Genomic DNA, 27,892 nt, shown 5'->3' on the forward strand with positions numbered 1-27,892 from the left:
GGTTTAGGTCTGCCTGCTGCTTTTAATAGCTACTGCTGACCAGGTGCTAGGATTGTTTAGACATGCTTCCTGGTTTTGATAGAGCATAAAGTCTAGAGCAGTACATGTGATTACTGTACAGTTTGGTAAGAACTGTACTTACTATTGGGTATAACATGTGGAAGTGAACGGTTGCTTTAAATAACATTAATCTAGAACATGAAGAATAAATAGAAATTAGCCTAGTGAAGGATGCTGAGTAACACTGTGTCTGAGTGGTAGGAAACTTGAAGCTGGAGAGGCATTTCAGATGATGAAGACCGTTCCAATTTTATGCTTTATCAGGGAGATTGAATGCTTCAAGCAGTGGAAAGACATCATCAAGTTTGCCCTTTAGAAAGTTTGCTCATTCTGGAAGGAATAGTAATGCTGGGACGTGGCAGGTGAATGAGTACATGAAGAGATTTAAAAGTCAGATGAACTGCTTTGGTGATCTTTTGGAGCATGCAGGGTGGTTTTGTGCTGTATTCACTCAGATATGGAAATAAGAGGAGTGGACAAACTGGTGGGACAGTGTAATGAATTCAGTTTTAGATAGATGAATTTGAGATTCCTGTCAAATACCTGCAAGGAAAAGTTTGAGAAAGAAGTCTGTCTCATCTTTATAAGACAATCTAATTCTTAGTCCTTGACCATCCATTACATTGGAAGTCAATGTACATTAGAAGGACATATCATTTTACATTCTTTATAGTAACCACAGGCACTTATGCTGTGGTTTTGAAATAGATAAATATGAAATATCAAGACTTAGTGGTAAATGAAAAAGCCCTCAGGAGATATTAGTAGATTTAATTGAGACCATTTAGAGTTCTCTGTTAGCATAATTTTGTAAATCTATTTTAAATTTCTATTTTTATTTTATTAAGATAATGTATAGAGGGATTACAGTTTCGTAAGTCGGGTAATGAGTACGTTGCTTTTTGAGCAGTGTCTTTTCTTCCCTTGTTCTCTGCCAGTTTTTCCCTCCTGTCTCCACCCACAAGTTAGGTGTTAACATAAATTAATATCTTATACTAGCTTGGAAGATTATTAAGCATGTAGTAAAGGCTCAGTAGTGACCTGCACCACAAATAGCAACTTAAAATTTCTTCTTCAGTATATGTTATGTTTGTCTGTCCTTCCTCTTCTTCTAAATTTGTGTTTTTAATTAAAAGTTAATACTAGTCATATAAAATTAGTTTGAAACAATCCTCAATGCTTAAGCCAAGCAATAATTTTAGTTCATTTTATGGATTATAAAGTCTCATGAGAAGATGCTCTATTGTCCATTTTACCTTTAAGATAGTGGTTCTTAAATTCAGCTACCTATGAACTCATAGCCTAGAAGGGATATGAATCATTTGTTTTATTTGCTTATCTAATCACTTAATGATTTCAGTTATGGAAAGAGTAGAAACGGGGTGATAGGTCCATTTCTTTTTCTATTCTGATATGATACTTGTTTCAATCATAGTATTTAATTTTCTTTTAAATGCCTTCTACTTCTATCACCTATTTATCAATTATCTATCACTTTCAGCTGAAGACAATAGTTATTTGTGGCTGCACACTTCTGTTCCAGGAACTTATGGATCAAAGAGAAATACCTCAGTCAAAACAATGTAAATAAAAGGCATGTATAGTGTACCTGCCGCTGACCCAGGTACTTTGTTTCATGGTTTCTGACTCTTGAGGTATCATATGACACAGTATTGGACACTGTACTTTAGTATGAAGTAGTTTTCGACTTGAATAATGTAGAGACCTTGTAGATACGCTTTCTTCCTTTTTTTTTTTTTTTCCTTTTGTTTCCATCTCTTTCTTGCTAGTCCAAGCTAGATCCTAGCTTTTTTTAGTTTGGATCTTTGACTGTGGAAAATTATGTTGCTTTTTGTGAGAAAATTTCTCCAGTATTTCTTCTTCTAGCCTTAGTATAGAGGCTTACATATCTGTTGCATTTTTCTTTGAAGCACCAAGGAGCAAGCACCAAGTATTTATGTTCAAGTGCAGTTTTCTTGTGTTTTGACCTGTAAAACCACTTTTCCTCAATAACATGCATCTCCTGTAGGAAAGCCCTTGAACTCAACTCCATCTTCTAGTGTAAGAACTGAGCCCATTTGCAGTTTTATTCCTACTACAAATATAACTCACCAGTTAAATGTAGGCAGTAGAATTTTCAACAGATTGGAAAGCTCCAAGTCAGAAAGTGTTTATGGAGGAAAGCTGGCCAAGCCAGACAGCAGTAACGTTAGAAGCGAAGATAAAGTGTGGGAACTGGAGGCATGGTTCAAGTGGTAGACAGCCAGCCTTACATGCACCACTATCCCTAAAAAAAAAAGAAGAAGAAAGAGAGAAACAGCATGCATACATTCATTGGGGTTTAATATTTAGATTAAGTGTAGTTGACAGTTATTGAAAGGAATAAAACAGTGTAAAGCAGCAAGAGAAAGTTTATATTTAGATTGTGCCAAAGAGCACTTTAGTCTGCTCTGCAGAGAATGGAGGATTAAAGGAAACTGATGGAAAGTTTTCCAGTTTGGGAAATTACGCAGGAGTTCAAACTAGGGATAGAACTGGCATTGTATTATAGAAAGAATATAGAGAAATAGCCACAGAGATAAATGTGCAAGAATTTGGTGATGAATTAGGCTTGAAAAAGGTACCTGAAAAGATAGGTCAAAAGTGAACTCAAATTTCTAGTTTGACCGAATGCAACAGAGATACTCTTTATTGAGTAAGTGAAGGAGAACTGGAGAGCACCTGTTTTTTTAAAATTTGGTTTGGGTTTCTTTGTTTCAAAGGTTCTCACAAGTTAGTGTTGTATACCTGAAGCTTGAGATGTATGTCAGGTTTCCAGGAGTAGATGAGACATGACGCACATATCATTTGGGTTCCTGAGCCCAGGGAAAGGCTCATTGTCCTTGTAGTGTGTCAGAAAATTTATCTGGAGCCTTCCTAAGGCAGGCTGACAATAAGGTAGTTACCCATTTTCACTAAAGAAAACCACATAAACCCCTTATCAACGTGAATACATTATAATACCAAAGCTGTAACAAACTAGTATCTACTAATATGGAGTTGAATTTATATTAATGTATATAATAGTTATATTTTTATAAGGCTTTGGATTTTTATGCTTATAATATGTAGATTTATAATTTCATTCAAGGGCTTACCACTTTAACTTTAAAACTCCGTTTTTTGTGTTTTTTTTTTTTTTTTTGGCCAGTCCTGGGCCTTGGACTCAGGGCCTGAGCACTGTCCCTGGCTTCTTCCCGCTCAAGGCTAGCACTCTGCCACTTGAGCCACAGCGCCGCTTCTGGCCATTTTCTGTATATGTGGTGCTGGGGAATCGAACCTAGGGCCTCGTATATCCGAGGCAGGCACTCTTGCCACTAGGCTATATCCCCAGCCCAAAAAACTCCGTTTTAATTTAAACATTTTTAAACTTTAAAATAATCATCTTCTATTTTATTGACAGGTAATTTCTTTCTAGTTGTTGATATCAGTATCTTCATCCTAATTACTCAGAATCTTCTTGTAGTTATATAACACTGTTCTATGGAGCACATTATATTCATTTTGATCTGATCTATGTGACATGTGAAACTTCCCCAGAATTTAATCCCGAGCTTCGAGTTCCTTTTTATGTAACTTTAACTTTAGCACAGTAGGCTTTTTAAATTTGTTCTGAAGTCATATCTTTATAATTATGTATTTATTGTATAACTTTGTTTTCATTGATTTCCATCATTCACAATGTCATCCCAACCACATAGTATCCAAAATCTGTTTCATTCCCTTATATCCTTTTTTTAATAGAACTAACTCAAGTAACTGTTATAAATATCCAAAAGAAGCATTATTTTGTTTTGCTTTTTCCTTCCTTCCTCAACCTAATGGTTTTTTTCCAAATAGTTTTGGACAAGACATTGAATCATCTTTTCATGAACCTTAATATCTCTTCAAATAGTTTCTATTGCCTGCATAAGCATGGAAATTTCTCTGTCTAATTATGTACTGTCGTAATTATTATTGAAGATAATGACTTTTGGGGGCACAAGGAGGATCAATGTGTCTGTGTACCCAAAACAAAAACGGTGAAATAATTGGAAGACTGATTTTATTAAGGAAAAGCACCCTTTTAATCATCGTTCTTAAGTTTAAAATAATCTGTGATTTTTAAGGTAGTGAATTTCCACTGTGATTTTTAGTTTGCTTTGTTGCTGGTATTTGTCATGACAGCTAGATTTATTAGTATCCTTCCTCATGACCATGTTGGAGAATTACTATAAAGAAAAGATATGTTTCCATTTAACTGGCTAAAATATTTCCAGCCTAGATCTTGGAAACTATCTAACAAAGAGGAGGAAAATAATTTCAGTGTAAATGTCACACTTCTTTCAGTTTTTGGTGCTGTAGAAATTCTGGAATACGACTGATAAATCACGGCTTTCTCTATTTGACTTGGCTTTTATTCTTTACTTAATCCTATTAAATATTAGGATCCAAGAAATGTAATGAAGAATGTTTTATTTTGTTATAGCTTTTAGTATCAAAAAAACTTGTCTGTTTTCTTAGGTTGCCCCAACTTCACTTATTGCCTATATTTATTTGTTATAATAATGCAAGAATGACCTCAAATATTATGTGTGATTTTATAATTAGTATAAAGTATAGTATAGTTAGATTAGAGAAAACTCTAAAGTGATTAAGCTCTGATTGTTCACTACTATGAAAAATAGTTGCACTCTCAGTTTCAGCTTAAAATTGTTCTGAGAAGTTAATTTAACATATCCTCTGGGTTTGGGCTTGCTTCTGTTTTCCTCCTCAGACTGTGGGAGTGGAGATGTGATGTGAACACGTGACAACATCACGTAGAGATAAATAAGGCATAAAATGCTCAGCACAACAATACCAGTCAAGAGCTCATGATGGTGCCAGTGCTGGGAGCCTGAGACAGGAGGACCCTGAGTTCGAGGACAGCTTGGGCCTTATCTCCAAAAAAAGGAAAAACTTGGGCCAGATACCAGTGGCTCATGCCCATGTCCTAGCTACTTGCGGGACTGAGCAAAAGGATTGTGTTTGCAGGCCAGCAAGGGCAGAAATGTCCATAAGACTGCATCTCATGAGAAGAAGCCTTTTCATCCTAGCTATGATGGGAAGGGGGAGGAGGTAGATTGTAGCCCAGGCATGTGTTCAGTGCGCAGTAAAGCCTTATTTCCATAATTTCCATAACTAGTTCAAAAAAAGAAAAGCCTGAAGAAGTATGTCCTCTAACACGTCTGAGGCCCTGAGTCCAAACCCTAGAACAGCAAAAAAAAAATTTTTTAAGTGAAAAAGGACATATTAAGACTAGAAACCCATTCATGTTCAGTCTTAAATGTATTAGCCAAACATGAATATTAGAATATTTATATGGTTTTTGTTGTTGTTGTTTTAATGGTAGTACTGGGGATGGAACTCAGGACTGCAAGTTCTCTGATGCTTGAGCCACACCTTCAGTCCCCAGGATTAAAATTTCTGTTTTGACTTTCTAAGGGCATGTTGTTTTCTAAGCATGTGTTGTTTGGGTTCATAAAAGAGAAATAATGTAAAGTTGGCATAATTTTTTTTAAATCAGCTGAATAAGCACAAGAAAGAATTTGTTTGGTACATAGTTTTGATAATCAAGGGAAAAAATCCCTACTATCTTCTGTTCATATACACTACTGCTAAATTCTGTATACCTAGAAAGTTCTAAAAAGCCGTATACTGAAGAAATACTAAGACAACATAAAAACTACAGTTTATTCATGTACATTTTAAAACAGTAGTGAGCTAAAACATATATAATTACTTTACATAGTAAAATTGTCTATTTGCCAATTATGTCTTAGGCCTCATCTGCTTAATGTTTATATAAGTGTAACAACACCACACAATTGTGTATTGATATCTGCAGTGGATTGACTCTAGGACCCCTGTAGATATCAATATCTGTGGATTCTCAGTCCCTTCTATAAAATGATGTCATGTTTGTGTTCAGCCTATGTACAATCCCCTATATATTTTTAAATCATCCCCAAATCACTTACAATACCTAATAAATGTTAAAATAAGTAAATGCTGTGTAACTAATGTATTATACTGTGTTATTTATAGACTAATAATGAAATCTGTAAATAATTTGTACATTTTCCCCAAATAATTTTAGTCCCTGCTTGTCTGAATCCATAGATTGAATCCATATGTGTAAAGCCTACAGATTAAAAGAACTGAACTTGAAAACAAAACAAAAGAGCTTAAAACATCTATCTTATTTGGCCATGGGGGGAGGAAGGGGTCAAATATCAAGCACCCATTTGTATCTTTGAAACCCTTAATTTAAAAAAACAAAAAGCTTAGAATCAGGGTCCCATTTATTCAGTGTTATGAATTGAAAAGCTGTATAAAATTGAGATTCTTTGTTCAGCAAGGCAGTAAACCTTAATGCAATCAAGTTGGTTAAGTTTGTTTGCAACTTAATTCAATGAGTTGGTTTGCAACTTCTGGTACTTATGTGATAGATGAATAGATTCTTTTTGGGCCAGTGATGAGAATTAGAGAATAATGACTTACTACTGTAATTTTTTTGCCATGTCCAAGGAACCAGATATACTTGACTTTAGTTATATGCCAGTAAATGAATCAGAACTATGGTCGTTGAGTTAAATGTCATTGATCAGTATATTATAACTTGATTAAAGAATAGAAAAAAATGAATATCTAACTTTATTGCTTAGTTTCTTAGCTCTTCAGATTGTTTTTTGTTTTTGTTTTGTTTTTTAATCTGCCTGGGCTCCTGAGTTTATAGCACAGCATTTTTTAACTTGGTCCTTTGAATCAAAGAAGAGGTAACATTCACATTCGCAACATATTTCCCAGTATGCATTCAAAGCTCTGTACAACAGACTTTAAGCTACTTTTAGTTTCTGAATACCTTTTTTTATTCCCAGATCCTTTCATGTTATCTGACTTCTATCCTGGGTTCACATAATGTTGACTTAAATAAATGAGTTTAAGCACCATGACCTTTGACCAGACATAGTGGCCTAGAATAAATAGACTAAATAATGCATTATGACCATCTATCCTCATCATTGACTGCTTTGTAAATTAATTGGATAAGACTTTTATTTATTGATATTCCTATTTATGCTCATGGCACCAACCCTAGAATCTCCCTCTCCAGAATAATTAGCAATCACTAAGGTTTTTTTTTTTTTTCCTTAAAGCCAGATGTTGGTTTTTCTAGTAGGCTGCTGTGTACTAAACTAAGTCTTAGCTAACCCTTTCAGAGTTCAGATTCCTGTATCTCTAGTTACTGTGAATGTCACTTCTTAGCAGTAGTCTGATGGGTTAAGAACTATTAGAGGTGTCTAACTCCCATTTCTTGCCTGGTGAGCAACTGGAAATGTTTCTCCTTTTATATTTCTGCCCACATGAACCTATTAAGGTAAAATAAATATTTTTTAAGAAAAAAAACCATTGAGATGGAAGAGGACATGGTCTCCTCAGGCTGCCTTCATTCTTCCACATTGTGCCTGACATCAGATTTGGATCTATGGGAGGACAAGGATATGTCACACTGAGAAGTCTAATGAATTCCTGCATGACTCCGGCAGGCACATATAAAAGAAAAACTGGGCAGTTTTCACCAAGACACAGAAAATCATACTGAGTTACTGGATTGTCTTTAAGGAAATAACTTACTTAAGATTATCTTTAAGCCCAAAGCCTCTTTTTTTTCTTCCTCTTTTTCCTTTCTCTAAACCCTTTTCCTTTAGCACTGGGTTTGCATCTCTCTTTTGGTTCTTTCCACTTAAAGTGACTAGACGCATTTAAAAGCATAATTGGGGAAGATTGTATAATAATAAGATTGATTTTTAATTTATACACAAGTTGGAGAGAGTGCCAGAAAAATCAAAGCTGACCCAGGTATCAGTGGCTTATGCCTGTAATCCTCATTACAAGGCAGGCTGACATCTGAAGATTGAGGTTTTAAGCTATTTGGGGCAGATAGATCCGAGAAACTCTTATCTCCAGACAACCAGCAAAAAGACAGGTAGAGGCATGGCTTAAATTGTGGAGTCCTCATTGTGAGTGAAAAGCCAAGAGGGAATGATGACAGGGCTAATATTGCTCAAGATGCATAGGACTCAAGAAACTTGACATGTTGAACGGTAACCCCTTTGTACAACTACTTAAAGATGATAAAAATATAATTAAAAAATAAAGCCAAGTGAGAGCTCAAGACTTGAGTTCAACATTTTAACCCCCACCCCACACTGTCAGAAAAGAAAATGTGTGTGTGTGGTGGTTGTGGTTGTTGTTGTTGTTATTGTTATTGTTTTCCCCTTATACCAGGAAAATACAAGCTTACTTTGTTCTCTGTTATTTGGGGACACTTTCTCCAGAGTGCTTAATGAGCATTAATTAAAGCTTATCCTCTTGATGATTACTTTTTAAACTTGAGTGCGTTGAAGATAATTATTGTATAACTTCTCTCTTTACCGAATATTTCCCTTTTGCTTTTCTTTACTTCTTCCTGCCTGGAGCCAAATCTTCCTATTCAAAGCCAGCTTGCATTTTTTTTCTTCCTTTAGGCCATAGTTATTTTCCTCATTTCCAAATTTGGAATTTAATCTGTCTCATCCTTTCTAGCACTTAATAGATACTCCAGGGTGAGGGTAGTTTTCCCCTCTATGGAACTTTTTTTTTTTTTTTTTTGTGCTGGTCCTAGGGCTTGAAATGTAGGCCTGGGTACTGTCCCCTAAGCTCCTTTTGCTCAAGGCTAGCACTCTACCACTTGATTCACAGCTCTACTTTCCGCTTTTTCTGTAAATAATTGGAGATAAGAGCCATGCTGGTTTCTAACCAGATCCTCAGATCTCAACCTCCTGTGTAACTAGGATTACAGGCGTGAGCCACAGGGGCCCAGCTGGAACTACTTCTTTTTTTGGGGGGTGGGGGGCAGTCCTGGGGCTTGGACTCAGGGCCTGAGCACTGTCCCTGGCTTCTTTTTGCTCAAGGCTAGCACTCTGCCACTTGAGCCACAGCGCCACTTCTGGCCATTTTCTGTATATGTGGTGCTGGGGAATTGAACCCAGGGCCTCATGTATAGGAGGCAAGCACTCTTGCCACTAGGCCATATCCCCAGCCCCTGGAACTACTTCTTAATTAACATTCATGCCACATATAGAATACACTGCACTTTGCCTGGCAAATGTCAGTTGGGAAAGTTTGTAATTCCACTGATACCTTATGAAATTTACAGGGTTTGTTTTTTCTGGAAGTTATAAGTTTGGTGCTTATAGTTGATGGGAATAGAAAAGAGAGTTGACTGGATTGTCTGTAGCTAATATAGAAAGAAATGCCTGGTTGGGGTTCTGTACACATAATCTAGAGGGCCTTTGTCTTTTAAATAATATCAATGTTGATAGCTGTCAGAAGGCTGTCATGTTAAGGAATCTCAAGTTCTACTTGCCTTTTCATGCCATATGGTGGCTTAGGGATGAATTCTCCAGTGAGAAGTTAGAGCCCAGCCTCTATTTACAGATGAGACTGAGACCTAATGAAACACACTAAAGGATCATAGAGCTGAATTTATAACAAAAAATCTTAGCTTTCCAATTTTTTTTCAAGTGTGTTTCTCAACAGACCAGACAAGATATAGATTTATATGTTTCCTTAGATTTTTTTTTTTAGTTTTTACACAAGGTAAATATTTCATAAAAATAGATCTTTATGGAAACAGGGTAGTAATGCACAGGTAAGATTATCAGTATATATGCTAGTTTTTAGTTATTCCATTTGGTTATTTAGTTCTCTAAACCTTCATCACATTTGAATATAGAGAGACAAGGTTCCAACTCTACAAAGGAAGGACATGATCCAAATTAAGTTGGCCTTGGGAATTACTGAATATTTAAAAAGGTAATTATGCCTGTTAATGAGGTATGAGAAACAGAGTTAGGTACCTTGCAAGAATGATGCTGTAAATTCCTTAGGGGACAATTATAATTTTTTTAGTTGGCTTTAAATTAACCTAGTATTATTTAGTGTACCAATGGGTAGTTATGTGCATTCATTTTTTGGTAAGTATATCAATATCATTTTTATATCAAGTTTACATGTAGCAAAAGCACAGTTCTAGTAAATAGGCACAATATGTAAACACTGCCATTTATAATATATAAAACATTTTTATCATCCTAAAAATATTCCCTTGTGTTTTCCCAGGAAACTACTAACAAAATAATTTTGCCTTGCCGAAAAGTTACATATGTGGAGTTATAACAACCTTTAGCATTTTGATTTTAACTTCTCTTATCATGATGCTTGTGAGATTTATACACATTGTTCCATAAATAGTTAGGTCCTTTTTATTGCTAAGTATATTCTGCCAGATAAACTGTTCCACGATTTACTGAACCATTTACTGTTTGATGGAGATTTGTGTGAAAGTTTGAGGATATTAGGAATAAAACTACCATAAATATATGTAGATATTTGATTACTTACTTTGGTCTGAAGCTGATATCCAGAGTAGGATTGCTTAGTTATATGGTGTGTGTTCAACTGTTGTTGTTTTTGTTGTTGTTTGTTTTTGACAGTCCTGCTGCTTGAACACAGGGCCTTGGTGCTGTCCCTGAGCCTCTTTGCAGTCAAGGCTAGCACTTTGGCTTTTTCTGAGTAGTTTATTGGAGATAAGAATCTCACAGATTTTTCTGCCTTGACTGGCTTGGAACCATTATCCTTAAATCACAGCTTCCTGAGTAGCTAGGATACTGACACCTGGCTCAACTTTATTTATTTATTTACATGAACATGGGTTTTTGTTGTTGGCAGTGATGGTAATATTTATTTTTGCTCTCCCCACCCCCCTTTTTTTTGGTCCTTTTAGGGAGGGCAAATGGGGACACAGAAATGGAGAGAGGAAGGGTGAACAAATGCAGTCATGGAATTTTGTATATACTATGTGGAGAATGAATATACAACTTGTGGGCAGGGACAGTAGGGAGAAACTTGGGGAAAGTAAAGGAAGGATAACATTCCCCAAAAAGAATACCTCATTTATGGAATGGTAACCCCTCTGTATAACATCTTAATAATAATGATAAAATTGTATTTTAAAATGACATGTTCTCCAAAATTCTGTTTTAACAATGGGCATTTTTTTCATGTTAATGTGTGAGGTTTCCTGTTGTTTCACATTCTTGCCAGTACTTGGTACAATCAATCTTCCTGATTTTTACTTTCAATTAAAATTTCACTGATTTGAATTTGCACTTCTCTGTCTAATGATATTGAGCATCCTCTCAGATCCTCACATGACCTTTGAATATCGTTTTTGGTGAAGTGTCTTTTAAATATTTGCTTGTTGAAAAGTGAAGCTATTTGTCATCTGACTACGTTTTTACAGTTCTTCATAATTCTAGATCCAAGTCCTGTGCAAAATATCTTACTAATCTTTTCTTCTAGATTACGACATGCATTTTTTCACTGATAATGCCTTCAGAAGAACAGAGGTTTTTGTCAGCACTTTTTTCTTTTGTCTTTATAGCTTTTAAATTAACACAAGTATTTTGTTGGTACTTGGGTTTGAACTCAGGACCTCATTTATTAGGTAGGATCCATGAACCGTGCCTTGAGCTACTTTTTTATGCTAATTACTTTTGTAATAGGGTCTTTCTGTCAGGGCTTGTACTCGGACTGTGCTCTCTGCCTATCCTTGTCATAGCAGATCATCTGACCAGCTTCTTCCATTGAGATGGCATGTGAGCTTTCCTGCCCAGGCTGGCCTAGAACCTTGATCCTAATCAGCTCCCTCATATGTAGGACGACAGATATATGCTACTACACCCAGTTATAGACTGAGAACTGTTTGTGTGAACTTCTCTTTCTGCTCTAGATGGTCCCCAAACTTGATTCTCCCATTCTTACTTAGCCTCCTCAGTAGGATTACAGATTGGCACCTGACTATTATAAGACTATCATAATAAAGAATATTTTCAAAACCTGATTGAGGGGCTGGGAATATGGCCTAGTGGCAGGAGTGCTTGCCTCGTATACATGAAGCCCCGGGTTCAATTCCCCAGCACCACATAGATAGAAGAGGCCAGAAGTGACGCTGTGGCTCAAGTGGCAGAGTGCTAGCCTTGAGAAAAAAAAAAAAAAACGAAGCCAGGGACAGTGCTCAGGCCCTGAGTCCAAGGCCCAGTACTGGCAAAAATAAATAAATAAGTAAGTAAAACCTGATTGAGTGTGAGGCCTTGACTTCAGTACTCACCAAAAAAAAAGAAAAAAAAATCATGTCTCATCTACCCTTTCTACTTAAACACACTAGTAATATTATGAAAGAGAAATTTGTAATACTATGTTAAAGGTAAGATTTTTATCTGAAGGAGTATATTTTGGAAGTTTCTTTTGTGCTTCAGAAATGAAATTTTTCTTCATGTTCAAGACAGTATTCAGATATTTTAATTAGTTGTTAAAATATTCCAGCTAATCTGTTTTTTTTTTTTAGTGTTATACAAGATAAATTCTGTGGGATTATTAATATCTCAGTGGAGGGCCTGCATGATGTCATGACAGAAGACCCTGAAACAAGAACTTACAAAGAGTGAGTGGATGATTTAATTAATCATATTTGGGGTTGAGGAATTAAGTACATGCCTCATGATTTTTGTTTACTGTTAACCCTATAAGCACAGTATAGAAACTTGGTAGTTTTGTCTTTTATATTAAAGGTTTTTGTTCACTAGTTTGCCTATGAAACTTAATATTTGATCTTAGAATCACCTTTGTTATGTAACTGTCATATTCTGAATTAGGCTTCTTGGATATAATCACTTTTATGATTTCACATTACATTTTTAAGAAACTCCAGGTGTTACTTAGTATATACATTCCTTTTTAAAGATATTTGAGGGTTTTTTTTCTTTTTTAATCTTGGAGTGTTTACTTAGCCTTAAGCTGAGAGGGAAATGGAATAGGTTACTTTGTGTATTCATTGAAGCATCTCTGGTACCTTTTAGGTATTAAGGGGTCATGTGGTAATTGACTAGTTCTAAAAAGTAATATATTAAATAAATTATGTTCTTTGGATGAATAATTGGTTAAAACCTGTGTTACCAGGAACACTAATAGTCTGCAGTTTTATACAACTATTAATTTAAACAGCCATTATTGCCTATTAAGCCAATGGCATTCAGACTAGCACTAACGTTTTCAAAAGCATGTGGTTTCATTGAAGGAAAGGGAAACTGGACAGATTCAGGGTTCTGTTAAGGAGGCTGGAGGCTGGGGTATGAACTATTGGTGAGTTCTTTCTTAGCATTTGTGAGGACTTGGTTTCATCTCCAGCACCTCCTTCCCCATAAAAAGGTAGAATGATGTGCGAAGCGAAAGTGTTCACTACAAAGACCAAATGAATAATGTGGTCAGTTTAGTTTTATGTAAGGTAATCTTATGTCAAGCTAGAAGCCAGTTACATATGAAAAAATATATATATTGTTGCAGTCACATTCATCAGACAAGAGAGGTACAAATGTAAGTAGGAACCCGTTTGGTATGTGGGCCTGATACAAGTCAGTGCTCAGAGTTGCTTCTTTCCTCTGGTATTCGCCATACCACTAGCACCGTAAGCACCACCATTGTTGAAAAAGCCTTACAGGGGAAATTGTGAGAAATGCACATTCTCAGACCCCACTCACTCCTGCTCACTTAGAAACTGGGGACGGCAGCCAACTGTCAATACTGAAACAGAGCCCAGATGATTCCAGTGCAACCTCAGGCTTTAGATTTGCTAATAATGGCCCTCAAGAGGCCTTTGCTTTGCTTATGAGTAGGCTCCAGATGGAGTAGGACAGGGCTTATTTAGGAGGCCTCCTGGATTTATGACGGCTACAGTAAGCTCCCAAATGAAATAGGGAAAAGTTCATTTGTTCAAGGGGAATTTTGAAAGCAAGTACTATGTATCACTGCTTAATAGTTTGTAAATTCAGCTGTTTAAAAACAGTACTATGACTTAATACAGATTAAGCGAAAGGTGTTGCTAATATTGGAGTTGAACCCAGGGCCTTATACATCCTAGGCAAGTGCTCTACTACTTAAGCTACACTCCTCCATCTCACTACCTATCCCCCAAAAAAAATTTTTTTTTTTTTTGCCAGTCCTGGGCCTTGGACTCAGGGCCTGAGCACTGTCCCTGGCTTCTTCCCGCTCAAGGCTAGCACTCTGCCACTTGAGCCACAGCGCCGCTTCTGGCCGTTTTCTGTATATGTGGTGCTGGGGAATCGAACCTAGGGCCTCGTGTATCCGAGGCAGGCACTCTTGCCACTAGGCCATATCCCCAGCCCTATCCCAAAATTTTTTGTTTGAAATTGGCTCTAACTATGCCTGGGTTGGCCCTTTCTTCTGAGTACTTGCGATTACAGGTATATATCACCATGCCTCTTCCACAGATCCCTTTTTAAAAAAGATTATTTAAAAATTTCATATCACGTATGGACACTTGTTTGTTGTATCTAGCTGGTTAGAGTTACTTATAGCAGAAGACGCTGATGTACCTGGAGATATTCAGTGATTTTTGTGAATATTCATGTTAATCATTTCAGTTTTAAACTATTATTTCTATTTTGTTAGTATTATCACTATTACATTCACAGCCCACATATTTTAGTAGAAATGTATTCCCATGTGCTTTTAATTAAAGCATGATTGCCTGTGTTTAATATTGGTTGACAAAATGAAATTTAACTTTCAATTAGAGACTGTCCTACAGGAGTTTTAGCTTTGGGCTTTTCAATCAAGAACATGTTTTGGTGTTTGAGGCTGGAATATAACTCAGTGACGAAGAGCTTGCTTTCCATACTCAAGACTCTGATTCCTAGCACCACAGTAAACACATATTCTCTCTCTCTCTCTCTCTCTCTCTCTCTCTCTCTCTCTCTCTCTCTCTCATAAAAGTGAGGGGCATATATATAGCTGCAAAATATGCTCCCATTACTATTAGTGTGATAAATATTTTAACAGAAGCAAGACAGTGTTTACTATACAAGTCATTTAATAAATTTTGTGGGTCACTGGAAGAGTTTATGCAAAATATAGTTTGCTTCCATGGAAACCTACATTTATTACAGCTAGAATTGAAGCCTGTGGTTGGCATAAAGTGGCTAGAATAGAGGAGCCCTATCTTATTTTTCAATTCCTAAATACAAACAGAGATTCAGGCCTTTTCAAGACATTTCAGTTCATTAAATAGCTTTTGGGTTGATGTAATAACATTGGATTTTCTTACCTTGTTCTGGAGTCCATTGGCCAACTATTTGTGCTCATCATTATAATATCACAGTGAGCAAAAGCATTGAAGTTTTGAGATCAAGGCTAGGCACTAACTGACATCTTCCTGTGTATCAAGATTTCTCATTTCCAGCCTAAGTTTCTTACTGTTTGATCCCACCAGTATACAATGGCTTAATCAGAAGCATTTGTTCCAAAAATCATTGCTTTAGTCATGGGGAACAGAAGTGAAGGACTCCCCAGGTCCACTGTAGGAATGAACATGATCCAGTTTTCTAACATCAGCACTTGTGCTTAGCTTTAACTTAAATATTATTTAAGTAGGTAAATCTGGAATTGCCCTTCACCTGTACTTGATACAAAACACTGGGGGAAAAAATTTTCCCCTTGCCACAGTTTATTGGTTAGGAAGCTCTGATAAATTGTTGAAATCTCCTGTTCTAAATTGGGAACCCATGGGGCTTGTTCCATCAGTGGTGATTCACTAGGCAATATTCATTTCTTGTCTTGGTATAACCAGTGTTGACTGAATAGGAAGCTGTGTTTCTATTATCTCTGCTGATGGTGGAGCGCAGTGGTGCAGATAATCAAAATAAAATGATTTGTATCTGTACTGAAGGTCTCTGTGCCATCAGGGAGAAGTTACTCATAATCGTGTAGTGTCATTTGGAGCACAAAACATATTGGTACATAATTGATAGTGATCTAATGATAGTGTTATTTAGACTATTGCATGTTTTATGTCTCCAGACATAGGGGAAAAGAAGTTTGTGTTCCTAAAGTATCATTTTTACAGAAAGATATGAAGTGTGCACCTATATCTAGCCTGGATCTCCCATTTTAGTACATAGAAGCATTCCTGTTCTCAGTGATGTTGAGAGTTAGTTTTTCAATGTTACAGATACTTTTATTTACTTAAAAGGAGCTTTTTTTTAATTGCAGCTGCATGTTAATGTCTCATCTTGAGGAACCAAAAGTAACAGAAGATGAAGAACCACCCACAGAACAAGATAAGAGGAAAAAGACGGTATGTGACAAAGCCACCTTCTAAATTTGAACTCTTTTGTCATCACTATTCTTTTGTAAATTTGACAGTTTCCATTGGTCTATTTGTACATACACATATTTCCATGCATACATTACGTATCGCTTGCTGGAGAATCAGTGTTAGGTGTCTGAGCTTTGAAACTTGGATTATATTCTAAAACAGGTAAGTTATGTCCCTAGCACAAAAAGTGGATCTGAAATAATCATTGCTTGTCTTAGACTGAAGCGTTACTTTTACTTACTAAAAATTAAAACTCTCAAACCTTAAAGTTAAAATGCTCAATCTTCTGTTTTGAGGAAATTACTTTCATTAAACTGCTAGCTTGTTTTGAAAGCCACTCAATTTGCACTAAATGAATCAAATTTTTTAAAAAGAATAGGAAACATTGAAAATATATTGCTTTTACAAGTTATTTGAAAGCCTTTGTTTTTTACTTACTTTGATTATGAATACAAAAGTAAGTGCCTTTGCTTTAGCATTTCCTGCCTGTTATGCCTTCTTTCCTTGTTTGCAAATGAAAGCAGCAGTAGAACCCTACCTCATAAGTAGAATACATAAATTAATACATCAATTGATCTGCTTCTGTCATTATTTGTCTTTGATCAATATATTCAGTCTTTGAATTATTTCATACTAACCCTCAATATATGGCTAAAACTGACTGTCCTAATAGCCCTCTTTTTCCTTTTTTTGGGGGGGGAGTGGGGGCCTGGAGTGGGGTGCTCCTAGGCCTAGAACTCAAGTCCCCAAGTTTGCTCAGCTTGCTTCCTTAGCTGGCATGCTACCACTTGGGCCATACTTCTGGCCTGACTTTTTGCTGGTTAGTTGAAAATATAGTATCATAAACTTTTCTGCCTATGCTAACTTCTAACCAAGATTCTCCAGCCTTCCGAGAACCTAGCACTGAAGGTACAAGCCACCAGTGACAGACTATGATATCTTTTTAAAGTGTGCTTAATTTATTCCATTTTTTTTCTATGCTAGATATCATCTCCCTATTACTTAATATGGAAGAAATGATTCTTTTTCCCCAGAGATAGGGATGGAGGACATTTTTAAAATGTAATCTTATTGTTATGTATTAGTGTTGTGCAGAGTAGTTACCATCTCATAAGCCAGGTAATGAATACATTTTATTTTTGGACAATGTCCCCCTTTTCTAATTATGTGCACTATTGATTTCTAGAACAACTATTATCATGTGAAGTTAGATTGTGGTGTCATCTCTATTAAGATTCCCAGTGCCTTCATCTTATGGATATGTTAAAGATACCACTCCAGGGGCTGGGGATATGGCCTAGTGGCGAGAGAGCTTGCCTCGTATACATGAGGCCCTGGGTTCGATTCCCCAGCACCACATGTACAGAAAATGGCCAGAAGTGGCGCTGTGGCTCAAGTGGCAGAGTGCTAGCCTTGAGCAAAAAAAAAAAAAAAAAAAAAGGAAGCCAGGGACAGTGATCAGGCCCTGAGTCCAAGGCCCAGGACTGGCCAAAAAAAAAAAAAAAAAAAGATACCACTCCAGTTTGTGAGGAAAGCTGAGGCTAAATAGCTTTAATGTTAACTAAATCTCATTATGAATATTTTGCTAATTTTCTGATAAAAATGCTTGAAACAAAAATGCTGCTCATCTCTTCAGGGTTTACCAGTACAAATCATGCATAAATCATATCATTCTGTTACTGAAATGTCTTTAATATTAGATGTTTTTTGAGAATTGCACACAGTTATTTTGGTTACTTTGAAGGGAGAGGAGAAACAGTTGTTCATAGATGGTTATGAACTATGATTTTTAATATAGCAGTGAAGGTTTCATTTATATTTAAAAGTGACTTTACTAGGAAGAAAAATGTAGTGCTGCCTAGTTTGAAGGTTACACAAAATAAATAAGTTCGAGGCCAACCTGAGTAACATAGTAATGTTCTCTCTCACAGAAACCAAGGGCTGTGTGTGAGTGTAGCTCAGTAATAGGACATGTTCTTGCCACGTGCAAGGCTCAGCATCACGAAAAGGGGAGAAAAATGTGTCCCAAAATCTCAGAAGAATTCTCTTGAAATGGGTGACTTAGCTATATTAAAAAAAACTACAGGGACTGGGGATATGGCCTAGTGGCAAGAGTGCTTGCCTTGTATACATGGGGCCCTGGGTTAGATTCTCCAGCACCACATATACAGAAAATGGCCGGAAGTGGCGCTGTGGCTCAAGTGGCAGAGTGCTAGCCTTGAGCTAAAAGAAGCCAGGGACAGTGCTCAGGCCCTAAGTCCAAGCCCCAAGACTGGCCAAAAACAAACAAACAAAAAAAAACCTACAGTGTTGCAAGTGACACTAACACAGTTGGAGAAGATAGGAAATAATGAAATAATCCAACTGGGATGCAGTCAAGATGCAAATTGATAACCTGGCATTCTCCCATGGCTAACTTCTTCCTGTGATAGAGTACAAACGTTAATCACCCAAGTTAAGACTTGTTCCACCAGGTGAATTCATATTAATCAAAAGACTCTGGAAGAGAAGATTCTGTTGCATATATCCTTGACACTAAATAAAGTGATGACTCTGAGTTTGTTTTCTGTTTGGTTTGGGGGTTTTTTTTGTTTGATTTTTTTTTTGTTTTTTTGGCCAGTCCTGGGCCTTGGACTCAGGGCCTGAGCACTGTCCCTGGCTTCTTCCCGCTCAAGTCTAGCACTCTGCCACTTGAGCCACAGCGCCGCTTCTGGCCGTTTTCTGTATATGTGGTGCTGGGGAATCGAACCTAGGGCCTCCTGTATCCGAGGCTGGCACTCTTGCCGCTAGGCTATATCCCCAGCCCTGGTTTGATTTTTAATTGAAAATTCAGATTCATTGCCTGGTGGCATCAGTGTCTTTACTGAGAATCAGAAAGCGGGCAGCCTCGCTATTGCCCCCTTACTTGTTGCAGTCACAGAGTTCAGAAACTTTGCTGCTGTTCATTTGGAGACTTTGGCAATGTATTTGCTGAATGTAAATAAAATTAGATGTGTAGAGGAAGAATCTGGCCGATTGGGGAACTATACTTTTGGCAGTTTTCTATATTTTCATCCGTGCTTTTTTCTCAAGAAACTACCAATAAATAATACTAATTGTGGTGGGTTGTTGTTTTTTTAATAAGGGACTTGTACTTCAATGTAGGCAAAATTAAATATCCTCTTTTAAAGAAGTATACTGCATATGGGAGTTACCAATTTGAAGAAAATTTTAAAAATTATAAGCCTGTTGCTAATTTTAAAAGCACAAACGATTATATGAAATACCTTTTCCCCAAGAAAACCCATACTAGTATGGTGTATCATTGTATACCATCTTACATAATGCAGTATTATAGAATATGATATATTCTTCCTAACGAGATTCCTAGTCATTTGTGTTGAAATGCTCTTTAGCATGTTTGTTCCTTTTAGGGTTTTATTGCCTTAGTGAGATGAGCTCCTGTCCCATGAGAAACTAGGCTAATCAGAACTCTAATCAGGCCCTAGTGTTCAGAGGGCTAGAGAAAACTGAGGCTAATGACTTAGTCAATTGAGTGAGATCTTCTGCCCTGATATTAGAATCCCTTCAAAGGAGAGAGGCAGAGCAGCGCTGGGGAAGAGGCCGCCAAGCCTCTGCCAAGCCTGGAGGCATTGCTTGTGCTTGTCTGATGGTCTGGCACCTCTCTGTCCACAGCTGGCCCTGAAGGACCCTGTGCACACCGTGTCACTGCAGCAGTTCATCTACGAGAAGCTCAAGGCGCAGCAGGAGATGCTGGGAGAACAAGGCTTCCAGTCCCTCATGGAGACGGTGGACACGGAAATCGTCACCCAGCTGCAGGAGTTTCTGCAAGGATTCTAAGAGCGGAGCACAGGCCGTGTGGCTGCCGCCACAATCCCCAGCCGAATGAATCCCCCAGCCCCCACCCGTATGTGAGAGCCTGCTGAAGGGAAGGGAAGAAGGGAAGCCCACGCGTTTTTTAAACTACAAAGTATAAATCCCACGTAACGAAAACTACAAACCTATTCCTTAAAAGAATTTAATTTTATATTTATAAAGGGCCCCATGTTTACTAGAGGTACATTTAATGACAATAGCTGCTTAGTTTCCTGGTAAGAAGAAGACTGTTTGGTGACCTTTTAATCATGTGCTTTTAAAACACAAGAAGGTGAAGATTAATGTCTGAAATGTCTTTTGCAACAAGTTGGCCAAATTTGGCTGCTTTGTCCTTTTTTTAAGCTAATGAAACAAGTTTGAAAAATGACAAAGCTGTCTAAAAACTACAACTACAGGAATCTGTGTACCAGGTAAAAATACATAGGTAGTGACAAATATACATCACTAAAATGTCTTGCAAGGGAGTTGTTTTCATCTGCCATAGGACACATGTTTTCTCAGACAAATGCTTTTATTTTCTTTCTAGTAATTTGATAAACTAGTAAAGGCACTTTTTTTTCTCATTTTATTTTCAGTAACTGTACTTAATACGTGCATGTACACTGTAAGGCCTCCGGAAGTGAAGCTTTGGTACCGCAGGGCCAGGTGGGAGACCCCTGGTCTTTCATTCCTGGGTTGCTCCTGAGGGCCAGCAGCCCTGTGTGCACTAAGAATGGCGGGGCAGCCCCGAGTCTCCCAGGAGCCTGTGACTCGCAGTCTGCAGGGCTGTGGAGCTTTGCTGGCCTGGGTCTGAGCTGACTCGCAGCACCCCGGGATGGCAGACACTGATATCACCGGTCTTCCTTCCTTTCTCCATCATGCAGTACCTAGGAAGGGGAAAGGAGAAAATAGAGCCTTACTTCATTTCACTTGCCATTTGTGGTATTTTTAAAGTATTTTTAGGAAATAACTTAAAAGCAAGATTGGAAATTCTTATCTTTCTACAGAAAGTTGGATAACGTATGTAAGTGCGGGAAACCCACTGCCGCTTTGTAAGCCGTGGAACCCAAAATGTCCGGGGGTATTAGATGTTTTCAGCAAGAGAAAGAAAATGTGGCCCAATTAAATTTTCCAAAGATACCTCACCTTTGACTGATGTGTCTGATTATTTACCTTGCATCAACGTTGCCTGGTGTATTCGAAAAGGAGGCTTGCTTCTGTGCTCTGCCGCTCTGCCCTAGCAGGGGCAGTACTGCAGGAAGTAGCTCTGAACTACCCTTCATTTTTCCCTCATTGAAAAGCTGAGTGCTCCTTTCATGTGATAGTTTTTGCTATTATTCAGTCCACAATACTGATTTAAGAATGACATCTTCTGGTAGGCTTATTTTCATTTGAAGCATTATCTATCTCGATTAACATAATATCAGATTCCCAGACATGCTCTGGTTCTTCCAGTTCCTGACAGGCTTCATTATAGTGCCATTGCTAATGTTACTAAAGCAGCTGCTTTGAAGAAAATGAAAAAAAAAATAGTGAACACTTTTATCTTAAGGGAAGAATTTGTTTCACTTTTTAAAAAATGTATAGGTTAAAATAAGCTTTGTTAAAAACTCAGAAAAAGGGGCTGGGAATATGGCCTAGTGGCAAGAATGCTTGCCTCATATACATGAAGCGCCCTAGGTTCGATTCCTCAGCATCACATATATAGAAAAGGCCAGAAGTGGCACTGTGACTCAAGTTGGTAGAGTGCTAGCCTTGAGCACAAAGAAGCCAAGGACAGTGCTCAGGCCCTGAGTTCAAGCTCCAGGACTGGCAAAAAAACAAACAAAAAAAAAACCCTCAAAAAGAAGGTGTATTGAGTTTATATGCTCAGTTATAACATAATGATGTACAAAATTCTGTTCATTAACACAACTTTTATAGCAAGTGTATTAGTTCCGGTTAAACAGTTCAACTACTGGTAAGAGAAATGATGCTTATTCCATGAACACACTCCTTTTCAATTTATTTCATATTTCAGACTTCTAACCCTAAATGGAGAGTCCTTGATTAGTCAAAGATAAATCAGGAGGAACATTTTGCTCTTGATTCCACTTAACGCTTACATCCAACCCATCTGGGCCTGTGTGCTAGAATTTGTTTAGCTAGTTGTGCTTTGAAGAACAGTCTAATCCAGAAAGGAATGTATCCATGTATCCGGCCCTTTTTCCTTCAGAGTGAAACATTGATTTTTATGACACTTTAATTTTCCAGGAGGGCAAAAATAGTAGGCAAGGAGCTGTTAGAAGATTTGTAAGTATAGGGAGGCTTAAGGCATTTTTATCTGCTGGACAGTAGGTAGGTTTAAAGTAGAAAATTGGCCTTTTGGCTAGAGCTGTGCTTGGGGATTTTTCTTGCAGAGGGTTAGAGCAGTAAAGGCCGGGAAGGAGGCTGTAGCAGAACTGTAAGCGAGCACTTGCTTTTTCTTAATAGCTTTCAACTGAAGAAGCTATATCAGCATCTCATTCTAGAAGGGCAGGTCTTTTCCACAGCTTTCTCAGCTATCCCTAGAGTGGTTTGATTTCTTTTTTAGTGAATGCCGCAACTTAAGCAGTAATCTGGAAGAGTAAAACTTTTTGATTGACAGAGATGTTGTAGCCCATAAAAATGTTCACCAACTCAGAAATGTATTGACAGTCAGGGAAGTATGTCTATATGACATATTTAGAGGTAATCACAAACTAATTATGAGCTCTATTTAGTCAGGGACAGCAGCTATGTTTCTTTTTTTCTTTTTTTATTGAAAGGCACATGTCTTGTGCTGGCCCTGGCAGCCCAATACCTGAAATGGCCTTTTCCTTTGAGCTTGTGTGAGTGTGAGCCTTCCAGCACACTGCAGTACTAAGCCAGGTGAAGCGCGTCCACTCTCTCACCGTAGGTACCAGGGAGGCTGCCAAAGGTACACAATTTGAATATATGAAAACCCAGACTTAGTGAAATAATAGATGAGGGAATGGATGGTTTTTAAAGGCTCTTCCTTGTAGATAGTTACTAAAAAGGAAGAAGGTGGACTTACTGATTGACTTTATTTTCTACTAATAAAATTGCAGAACAGGAAAGCGATCAGACAGATGACTTACTCTAACAGGATCATTTCACAGATGAAGAAACCTGGGTCCAGAAAGGTGATGCCTGTGGCCCTGAATCCTTCACACTTAGTCTAACATGGTCCCAATTACATTTCTTTAAAAAAAAAAAAAGATTGTTTGCCTGAGTTTACAGTAACATTTTAACTGATATAAATAACTTCCTTCAATTAACATTTTGTGTGTTCTGTAGATATCTTCCAATCTGGTATTCCCTATTCCTCCCTCCTAAGGAAGATGCTATCATTTATTTCACTTTGCAGTAGGAATATATTATTAGTTATGGTCTTTCTCTAACAATTATCTTTCAGGCCAATTAGGAATTTTGAAAAATCAAAGATAGGATTTGACCTTCATTTATTTCTGATGCTCATCCTGAAACCGGAATTGCCCAAACTCCAGGAGTTTTTCCTGGAGTTCCACATGTCAGATCCAAGCACTGAACTCTACACACCATAAAGAGACATGGTGAAGGACAGCCGGGAGATTCATCACATGGCAGCCACAGGAAGACAGCATGTCAATACATCTTGAGCTGCCTTTGGGGTACAGACACGAACCACACACTTAAATAGACAGGGAACTGGGGCTGGGGCCCAGAGGTCTGCATAATAAATGGTCCATAACAGGTGTCACCTATTTGACCTTGATCTCAGCCTTTGTGGAGGAGTTCCAGGGAAGAAGTTGAAGTCATTGCCTGTCTGAGGGGTAGTTTGCCTGTGTTACTAGATATTGATCGGTAAGTCCCTCCCTCCCTTCGTTCCTTCGTTCCCTCCCTCTTATTCTTCTTTCCTTTCTTCCCTCAATTCCTCCCTTTCTTCCCTCCCCTTATTTCCTTCCCCTCATTCCCCTCTCCTTCCTGTCTTCCTTTCCTTCTGGCTTCAGACTTCTGACCCTCCTACCTCATTCAGCCTCCTGAGTCCACAGTAGATACCCATCTACATGTGCAAAGTTTCTGATGAAAAGCTTAATGTAATTGTTACCCTTATTCCTTTAAAAGTAAGAACAAAATCCCCTCCAGCTTCCTTCTTCTAAGACATTTCTCTATCTTTGGCTCTCTGCAATTGAAATATGATAATACTAGGTATATTCTCCCTCCAACCCTGTATATTTCTGTTACAGTGTTGTTGACTTATAGCATTTACATTAGGATTAGTTCCTAGACTTTTTGTGTCAGTTTACATAGCCTGTTTATTGTATGTTGTCTCCTCTTCCCATTTGATCCCATTATATATTAATGTTATTTCAAACTCCCTTCTGACAGGTCTGTGGGTCATATCAGTCTAGTTCTGAAGCTCACTGGATCTTTTCTGACTTCTGGCATGGCATGCCTTGTAGTTCTTGTGGCTGGCTGTGCATGTGGCGATAATGGGAGCTGTGGTATGGTGGCAGGGTTTGCGTGAGTAAGTCTAGGCACTGCATTGCACACTCGTGCTGGGCTTCAGTCTCCTCCAGGGCCCTTGATTTGTTTTCCCCCTTGGCTTTGGCTTTCCCTGACTCCTCCTGAGGGATCCAGTGTCTTGCGGCCCTTTCTGTGGCTCTGTGGTGAGAGCTGGAGGTCTGGAAAGATAGTATTCTTGCTGTCTGATTCTCACTTGTCTTCTGTTTTTTTGTTTGTTTTGGTTTTGGTGCTGGTCCTGAGGCTCAGGGCTGAGCACTGTCCCTGAATGTAGCTCAAGGCTAGAGCTCTACCACTTGGGCCACAGCTCCACTTCTGTCTTTTTTTTTTTTGTAGTTAATTAGAAATTAGTCCCACAGATTTTCCTGCCCAGGCTGACTTTGAACTGCAATACTCAGATCTCAGCCTCCTTATAAGTAGCAAGGATTACAGGTGTGAGCGCCTGGATGAGTCTCATGTGTCTTTTTGGGCCTGGGACTTTTCATTTGTCTTCTGGGAAATGTTAGCTTGTCCTCCTGGGTGAAACAGGAAGAGAAGAAGGAGCTGGTCTGTGAGACATGCCCTTGCCCCTCCACTTAGTACTTTGGGAGCAGGCTTTGGTTGTGGAGCAAGCTCTGGGTGCTTATTGCAGTGCTTATTCAGTAGTAGTACTCTTCCCTAGAGATCCTTCTGTGACCTTGGCCATGAGAAACCCATGGGGTTTCTACAGATGATGCTCATAGAGGCAAGGGACTTGCCTACAACCAGGACTGTGGTTCTCCACACGACCTACCCGGTGGTTTGCCAGAGCTCCCCTTAAACCACATCCTCATAACTGGATTTCCCATCATGCCACATTTAAGGGAGAAAATTGCCTTGCAACTCAGTTCCCTACTGAGTCTAAGCAGACTCCCTGGTTTTCAGTCTGTCCAGTTTGTCTGGTAAGATGTGAAAAGACGCCAAGTTCTTTGTATTTTGGAGCTTAAACAAGAAATCTAGTCTCCATATGTCCTGTTACATAAATAACCCAACTTGGTCATTAGTGAAGTAAAATTACTCAACATTATTTTTCAAATAACTTCCAAGTGGTGTAAAAACGTAAGAACTAAGCATCTTACATGGTCAGTGACTTATTCTTTTGTAGCCTTTAAACTCAGGCTGGTGTTGGACCACTTGAGCCATACCCTTATCCCATTTAACTTCTGGTTATTTTTCAGATAGGATCTCACTTTTGTCTGGGGCAAAAAAGAAGGACACATGATTGTGATCCTCCTACCTGTTACTCTACTGCCTCGCTTGTTTGTTGAGATGGAGACTATTAACTTTTTGCTCAGGCTGGCTTTGAATTGCTGTCTTCCAATCTGTGCGTCTCAAGTAGCTGGGATCCAAGCATCATTGACAGTCTTTACTATGTATGTAGTCCAGACTAACTGAACTTTTACTATGTAGCCTTGACTGGCCTCAAATTCTCCATCCGCCTGCCTCAGCTTCTCATTTCTCGCGTGTGTGTGTGTGTGTGTGAGTGTGTGAAGAGCCAGGCATTCCATAGACTTCCTCTTCTCACCCGTATGAAGGGCATCCTTACCCTGCCTTTGCCTTTAGTTTGGCACAGAATATTCTTGTGACATTTGAGTGTTAATATGTTGAAATTGTCATTCTCGAGGCAATGCTGCTGGGGCTTTTGAGTGGTGACCAAGTTATGAGGGGGGTGTTTTTGTTTCACAGGTCCTGAGGTTTGAACTCTGGACCTGGGAACTGTCCTGAGCTTTTGTGCTCAGGGTTATAATAGTGTACCACTTTAGCCACAGCTCCACTTCCATCTTTCTGTGGCTACTTGGAGATAAGAGTCAGATGGACTTTTCTCCCCAGGGTGGCTTCAAACCACAGTCCTCAGATCTCAGCCTCCTGAGTAGCTAGGATGACAGGCGTGAGCCACCCACACCTAGGAAGAGGAGGGTCTTATGAGTGGTATTAATGCACTTTTGAAAGAGACCTTAGGGAGCTCACTTGCCTTTCTACCATGAGGGGGCCACTTGTGAGGAAGATGACCCTCACATCTGCCTTGAAGTTAGATTCTGCAACTGTGAAAAATAAATTTCTGTTATTTATAAGCCCCTTATGGTCTTATTAGAAGAGATGAAAAGACCTAAGCCACTGCATGAGTCTGATTATCTGCATCTTAAATAATTTAACTTTGCTGAGTGGCTTCAGTTTTCTCCGTGTTAAAAGGAGAACAATAGCTTCCTTTCCAGGTGGTTGTGAAAATCAGAAGTCATTCCACTTGCACTGAACAAATGTTACTGAATGCATACATAGAACCAGCCAGTGTGAAGTGCTGTAATGAAAAACAAAAGCAGACAGCACTGGTTTGCTTAGCGCTTTGTATCTTCTGAGAAAGACATCTATCAAATAGGTCTGCAAAGACAGGTAAAGTGGGCCCATGCCCTGGAGCACCGAGCATGCGTGCTGCAGGTGCGACCTGGAGGGGGGGGGTGTGCTCTGGAGGGGGGGGAGGAGGTAGCGGGAGGGTAAGCTACAGAACAGTACACAAAGGCTCAGGGGTACAGGATGAGGCGCAGTAGAGGGCAGAGAGCCCTGGAGTCTAGAAGAGAAAGAACAAAACCATCCCTCTTGGAGTCTGAAAGGGCAGTGAAGCCTGAACCCCAGGCTGCAGAGGAAACGTGTAAGGGACAGTGGAGTGACACAAGACGCAGAAGTGACTGTGGTGCCCGTGTTAGAGCTGTTGTACACCCTGACCCTGGAGCAATGGCCAAATGGAAAACAACTAGTAACTGGGCAGATTCGTGCTGCGGTAAGGATGGAGGTGTGAAGATCACTGCTTCTCGAGGTGGACTGATCACCGAGGACAGATTGTAACTGAGGCTTCTTGGTGGTGGTGCTGTTTATCCTTTTCTCCTCCCTTGGCAGAACCACTGCCCACAGGAAGAGGGCTTTGGGATAGTGCTTGTCTTCCTAAAAAAGAACTACTGTGCAAAGTCAGCGTGCAAAGTGCTAACACTGCCGGCACAGTGGTGCGTCCCCATGTTCCCTTCTAGAGACTTCTTTAGGAACTAGGAAATATCCCACAGGCTGCACTCCACTCTATAATAGATAGTGTTTTGCAAAATAGGAGATGCT

General features: G+C 38.7%; 1 protein-coding gene across 2 annotated transcripts in view; it reads left to right on the forward strand.

Annotated features, from left to right (window-relative positions):
• Ipo11 (importin 11) overlaps nucleotides 1-21,396 on the forward strand; it is a 118,654-nt gene extending 97,258 nt beyond the window's left edge. For both annotated transcript variants that reach the window (XM_048368433.1, XM_048368435.1), the window contains 3 exons: nucleotides 12,572-12,667; nucleotides 16,291-16,375; nucleotides 20,072-21,396. In XM_048368433.1, the coding sequence (XP_048224390.1) occupies nucleotides 12,572-12,667; nucleotides 16,291-16,375; nucleotides 20,072-20,236 (346 nt within the window). In that variant the 3' untranslated portion in view covers nucleotides 20,237-21,396. The remainder of the gene's footprint in view (nucleotides 1-12,571; nucleotides 12,668-16,290; nucleotides 16,376-20,071) is intronic.
• Nucleotides 21,397-27,892: the final 6,496 nt, after the last annotated feature.

This window comes from Perognathus longimembris, chromosome 19, assembly GCF_023159225.1.
Source record: "Perognathus longimembris pacificus isolate PPM17 chromosome 19, ASM2315922v1, whole genome shotgun sequence".
NCBI classification, from domain to species: domain Eukaryota; kingdom Metazoa; phylum Chordata; class Mammalia; order Rodentia; family Heteromyidae; genus Perognathus; species Perognathus longimembris.